The 6,434-nt window shown below is 43.3% G+C and overlaps 1 protein-coding gene across 1 annotated transcript; it reads right to left on the bottom strand.

Annotated features, from left to right (window-relative positions):
• Positions 1 to 263: 263 nt before the first annotated feature.
• On the bottom strand, positions 264 to 5,678 carry IRX1 (iroquois homeobox 1). The gene is made up of 4 exons (XM_062567957.1): positions 5,406 to 5,678; positions 1,677 to 2,685; positions 1,012 to 1,084; positions 264 to 589 (listed from the first exon to the last, which is right to left on the bottom strand). The coding sequence occupies exons 1-4, from the start codon at positions 5,667 to 5,669 to the stop codon at positions 532 to 534; spliced, it is 1,404 nt and encodes a 467-aa protein (XP_062423941.1). The 5' UTR covers positions 5,670 to 5,678; the 3' UTR covers positions 264 to 531.
• Between the last annotated feature and the right edge of the window lie 756 nt (positions 5,679 to 6,434).

Here is a 6,434-nt window from a genome sequence, read left to right as displayed (position 1 = left end):
AGCTCATTAAAAATCTGGATTAAGTATTACATGGTTCGGTTACCCAAAGGCAACCCTCCTTCCCCCCCCCCAAAAACAAACAAACAAATAAATAAACAAACAAAAATTTGATTTTTGAGAAAGCAAATAATGTTTGAATATATGTTTGTAATATATGCATAAGATCTGCAACAACAGAATACATACTTGAAGAGAGTTCATAATTTCATTTAGTTTATTAGACAAAAATATATGATTTAGACAAGTTTTACTGACGTGGTATTTACAATCTGAAATTTCTCTATATACAGAAAAAAAATCACAAACACATGAGAAACATTTACCAAACAAATAATCCAAGAATGGTTAGAATAACACGATCTGAAATGGTACAAGGAAGAAGGGGTTCCATTTACAGATTTGAGTAATCGCTTTTATGGATTTGCACCATCTTATTGCAAAAAGAGATTGATGGGAGTCGTTTATATCGTTTCCATTTTTTTTCTGTCCTTAATACCAGTCTTTGTAATTTTTTTCCGTCAAACCATTTAATCAAGCAGAAGGGAGAGCCGTTAAAATTCGCGGTGTTCCCTCTTGCTGAGCCAAAGAGCTGCAGGGGGGAAGGGGGAGAAAAAAAAAAGAAGACGTAACAATCTTTCAGTAAAAAAAAAAAAAAAAAAAAAAAAAAAAAAAAAAAAAAGAGAGAAAGAAAGAAAGAAAGAAAGAAAAATCTTTCCTATAATCTCCTGTCTATTGCTATGGAATCCTACTATTAGTTAAATGCACTGAAATCATTTTCATTTGTATGATTAACACAACATCTTTGTGATTTAAGTCTCAGAAAAGTTACAGGCTGGCTATGTATAATTGTAATTTAGCCTAACTTTGGAAAGATTATAGCAATTTCTATGTTGCTCTTGTTGTTTGTATGTATTATTATGGTGATGATTAGGTGTTATAATTAGTTTTTAGTATTCAAAGACTCTGTTTCATATAAGTAACATTCCTGCAGTGAAAAAAAACCAAACTCACTTGTCACGGACAGGCTGGAAAGGTGATTTGAGCGGCTGAGAAGGGGATTCAGTTCTTGGTACATTTTCTCTTTCTGGAAGGAGACAAAACAAAACAAACAAACAAACAAAAAGACAGGAGAACCATTTTAGATTATCAATAAATAAAATCTATACAACATGCAGAGAATGCACCTCCCTCTCTTCCTCTTGTTCAGACATGTGCATGTACATGTGTATGTATGTATAATGCTATTACACGGCTGTATCCTTACTCTCAATACTTAAGGAGAATACAAGCTTTTCTTGCCACAGTTTGGATTGTCTTTGAAATGATTTGAAAATGAGGATCAGGAATAAAAGAAAGCAAAGCTGAAAGAATATGTTACACAGAACTATTACTGCATTCTTAACTTGTTTGACAGGCATATAGGGTGAGTGTTCAATAGTCCACATGAAATGGGCTTAATGCATGCAATCGACATGCTGGAGGAGAAATTCAGTGCTAGGGTAAACTTTCTGTTACTCCATTAAAAGCAATCAGTTACACCAGGGCTGAATCTGACACTGTCCTCAAGGAGAATTTTGTGTATATATGTGTGCATACACACACACATGAGCATTTGTGTGTGTGTGTGTTTATTTTGAGGGGGATAGGGACAGGGAGATCTCCGCATGGTGCATTACCTATGTGTTTGGGACTGGTCCTCTCTGAAGGTTTTTCACTGCTTAGGGCTCCCAGGGTTGCTGTTAAAACAGAAGGCTGTTGTTGGGCCTGGAGGTGGTGGTTGTGATGAGCAGTGTGGTGGTGGTTTACTCCCAAAAAGGACCTCACATTTAGCAAGGAACTCTGAGTGAGGAAAGCCCCATTTGTCCAGTTGTGAAATTTGCCAATCTGGCATGTGTAGAGTCCATGGCTAGGGAGAAAAGCAGGGTGCTGGATCTGTGGGGAAGTGTGATTAACCTGGGGAGGAGGGGGTGGAGGTGGAGAAGATTTCAGGGCACCATCAGGACTGGTTGCAGTCTCTGCCAAAGACCAAATCTTGGGTTTACTGAGAGATGGCATCTGTAAATTGTTCTGTCCACTGGGGCTTAAGATTTGTGTGTCAGAGGCCTCCTTCACCATGGCCATTGTATCTTTGGATTTCAGCCCTTCAGACCCTGACAAAGTCAAATCTTTCTCTTTTTCCAAGTGCTCCTCTTCACTGCTTTGTCTCAGGAGCTCAGGCTTCTCCTCCTCTTCCTCATTGCTCTGCTCCCCATCGTTCTCATCGATTTTATCTATGTCTATGCTCTCCAAGTCGATTTCCTCGTCATCTTCATTTTTCTCAGGATCCCCCTCATTGTCACTACTGAAAAGGTTGGCATCTTCTTGATCTTTACTCCTGGAACCCCAGGTCACTTTGTTCTCCTTCTTGAGGCGCCGGCGGGCGTTGGCAAACCAAGTGGAGACCTGGGTAAGGGTCATCTTGGTGATGATGGCCAGCATGATCTTCTCACCCTTGGTGGGATAAGGGTTCTTGCGGTGCTCGTTGAGCCAGGCTTTGAGGGTGCTAGTGCTCTCCCGGGTAGCATTTTTGGGCCGCCCGGGGTCGCCGTACTGGAACTGTCCATAGGGATAATAGCCAGGGGCAGTGTGAGCAGCAAAAGTAGCAGGGTGGACACCCGGATTATCTTTCAGCTCGTACTGGGAGCCCTGCAACACATTCAGACAAGTGGAGAGGAAAAAGCACATCAATTATCTCGTTAGCGTCTCTAATAGACTTGAATAGGCTACTCCGGGAGCCGGAATATGCCTGTAAACAGTGCAAAGGCTCTTCACAGTCAAATTGGGCCCTCCTCGCTCCAAGCTCTTCACATTTAGATCATACAGAGGTATTCCCAAACCGTCCCTGCTTCTTGCAGAGAAAGGGAAAGAGATGGACTAAGCTGTGGGCTGCCAAACACTACGCGCATTTTCTCTACAAACCAAAGCAAATCAAATGATGGAAGCGCAGTAAGCTCATATTCACCTCGACGAGACAATTTATTATGTGGTCAAAATAATCGGGCAGAAAAAAACAAGTATTACAACAGGTACAAACTAATCCCTCAGTATGCTACTGTAATTATCTACAAAATATCCAGGACAATATTACCAATGCATCCAGAGCGTTTTTATTTGGCCCCAGATTTGTCTTTAAAAGGAGTTAATGTGAAACGAGACTAGGAATATGAACAGAGTTTCGAATAGTTCGGTACGAAAAACCTTCTGCTGTAAAATATGTTGCATAGTCCCTCCAAATACTGTAGGATTATGATGTAAAATATTGACTTCTATTAGGAGAACCTTTGAACTCTGTAATGAAAACTGATCTACGCATTGTAGAATACGTATATGCAGATACTTTATCTCATAAGTTTTACTTTGATCTGAGTAGAGCAAACACAAATTGTTTACAAGCATTTAGAGGCAATGATTTATTTGCAATCAATATTCTTTTTATCATCAGCAGTAAAACACAACAAGTCAAATTATACCATCGGGTGTTTTGTTAAATAACATTTTATCTTTCCAACAACCTCATTAGGCTTCATTATTACCTCAAATTGTCCATATAATAACTTATTGTTTTCGCTCTTGATTTGAAAATTAAAAGAATTCTAGAATTTATTTCAAAATACCATTATCATGGTAAATAATTATCGCCGTAGTAAAACACAAGGATACCTTTGGTAGTAGGAAATTAAACTATTCCTGCATATGCAACATTAAAAGCCATTTTCCTTTCTTCTCGTTTCTATTATAATGTTACTTTTTCTAGTCCAGAAAAGTATTCATAGCATTAATTATGTGAAATTTATGTAAACTTAAAAAAGAACATCTTTTAAAATGTCCACAAAGAAACTAATCTAACTTTCTCAAACAGTTTAAAATGAACGTGTATTTTAATTTCAGAGGCAAAAGTTATACACAAAGAGAAGAATGCTATCGTTAAAAAACCTGATGTAATTTTTTGGAATGTGTTACAGAGTAGGTTTTCTGCACTCCCTTTATTCCGTTGTCTTTTGTTATTGTTGCTGAAATGATATTTCTCTGTAATATCTGTTGGGAATTCTTTTGAAGAAGCCACTTGTAAATCGCTCATTGCTTCTGTGTCAACTTTTACTGCATTACCAAAATCAAGGTTAAAAATGGGAAATAGGGTTTGCTGCAAATGCTTTCAGGAGAAATATTTGCAGCACAAAAAATGACCTGATTTCAGATGTTGATCCTTGTCAAAAACATACCTAACTACCTACTTACATGTGTATTATATAAATATGTACACATTCACATTAAAAACTCTCACAGGTTATGCCTTATGTGTACCCAGTTATAAATATTCACACTTTATGTTTGGGGGATGGAGAGGAAGAGAGAAAAGAGAGCCATTGGAAATAAAGTAGAACCTACGCCTACCGCCGCTGCGAAATTTGCAGTTATTAGCAACGAAAACGTTTGAGATCAGAGATAAAAAACCAGCTAGTTAAAACCCGACCTATTTCACTTTTTACGCAATGCATTCTCAGGAAAAAAAAAAATCGAGCACAAACAGGATAATGGTAATTTGTTAGTGCGGATATGCCTTTTTACTTCGATGCCTATAATGGGACGTAGGTGCACTCCTTCGCTTGATGAAAATTCCATCTATGATACCCGCCATAATTAGAGTATAAAAAGTTCATGAAACTGAACAGACCATTTTCAAGGTTCAAAGAAAATGACTTAAAATAAAAGCACGTGCCAGCTACCTTTCACTTGGCCTTTCAGACGGAACCTATTTCTAGCTTCATGGAAAAGAAAATGATCAGACAGAAACAGGAGCGCATTGAGAAGCCAGTTTGAACAACAGCACCAACAATATCACCCGTCAACAACAACAACAACAATAAAAGCAACAAAAGCCGCGTTGCTATCGGCTGCGTCAACAGCAAGGAACAGGAGTCCTGCACAGCTCTTCCACTGCCGGGAAGAAAAACTCGGTGGAGTTTTGTCCGGCTGAAGCAACGAGGCCGATTTGTGCTGTGTCTAGAGAGGGAGTGCGCTGTACCCCCAGCCCTCCGCCCCTCTCCCTCTCTCACACACACGCACACGCACACACACACACACGCACACAAACACACACACTCTGCTCAGCCCTCTCCGCTGCGGGTCCCGCCGGCCGCGGCCAGCGCTCCTGCTCCGGGCAGCCGTGCGGCAGGCGCGCGGAGCGCGGAGCCCCGCGGAGCCGAGCCATGAGAGACCAGTGCGGTGCTGAGCGGCCTCCGCCTGCCCTCAGCCCTTCCTCTTCGCTAAGTCCGTCTCTCTCTGCGCCTTTCGGCTGCTTTCCGCCGCGCGGGGCCGGAGCAAACGGCGGGGAGGCTGGGAGCAGACCCGGCGCCGCCGGTACTCACCATCTGGGAGAAGAGGCTGAGGTCGGCGGTGTAGGGCAGGAAGGCGCTGTAGTTGGGGGCGCTATAGGGACTCGCGTACATGCCCAGCACCGAGGTGACAGCGGCCGAGCCGCTGCCCAGCTCGGCGCCCGCGGGCCGGCCCGAGGCGGCGGCAGCGGCGGCGGCAGCGGCGGCGGCGGCGGCCAGCACCCCGGGCCGGTCGTTCCCGTACACCGCCTGGCTGGCACTGAGATACTGCGGGTAGCCCAGCTGGGGGAAGGACATCTCCAGGGCGCGGGCACGGCAGTGACGGCAGCGGCAGTGGCGGCAGAAGCAGAAGCGGCAGAAATATAAAAAACGAAAAGGGGGGGGGGATTAAAAAAAAAAAAAAAAGTGGGAGGAGGGAGTCTGAACACCCGGGTAGGGGAGCAGAACAAACCCAGGCTTCTTTGGATCTCTCTCCTTCTTTCTCTGTCTCTCTTTTTTTTTCTTTCCCCCTGCCCCTCCTTTACTGGAGGCAGGCAGGGTGAGAAAAGAGAAATCGAGCCGATAATTTTCTTTTTTTCGTTCTGATTTCTTTCTGTCAGAGAAATATTGCAATTTAGGTATAGAGGAGGAGGAATATGGAAGGATTCAGTGGGGTGTCTTTCCTCAAATCTCGGCTCTTCTGTGCTCCTAAATCCCTTAGATGTGATCTGATCAACAATTGAGCTCCAACTGATGTGTCTGCCCTTAGGTCCTAGGCTGATCTTTCAGATACAATTTGAAGTTGATGTTTTGATTGGCATCCACTTGAGCTGCAAGCACCGCCCCGCACTCCCACCCACCCCCCTCGGTGCAGCACGTGGTGCACAGCGCAGCCTGGGCCACTCTCCTCCTCTCCTCGGTGTGTGTGGGTGTAGGAGTGTGCGTGCGTGCGTGCGTGTGTGTGTCCGCGCAGCTGCAGGGCTGGGCTGTGTGTGTATTTAATGCTTAGCAATGGGCTCCTTTCAGAAAAGTCCCCACTGCTGTATGACAACCTGTCTACACGATTTTACAGCTGTCCAACAT

This window comes from Rhea pennata, chromosome 2, assembly GCF_028389875.1.
Source record: "Rhea pennata isolate bPtePen1 chromosome 2, bPtePen1.pri, whole genome shotgun sequence".
Lineage (NCBI taxonomy): Eukaryota > Metazoa > Chordata > Aves > Rheiformes > Rheidae > Rhea > Rhea pennata.
This window is presented reverse-complemented; position numbering and strand designations above follow the sequence as displayed.

Bases quoted from the DNA above. Each gene is read 5' to 3' on its own strand.
- IRX1 (XM_062567957.1), bottom strand. From the start codon at position 5,669: ATGTCCTTCCCCCAGCTGGGCTACCCGCAGTATCTCAGTGCCAGCCAG. The intron at 2,686-5,405 runs GTGAGTACCGGC...AATGTGTTGCAG, and splicing joins TCAGCCTCTTCTCCCAGATG to GGCTCCCAGTACGAGCTGAA. The intron at 590-1,011 runs GTGAGTTTGGTT...TCCCCCCTGCAG, and splicing joins TTCCAGCCTGTCCGTGACAA to CTCTTTGGCTCAGCAAGAGG.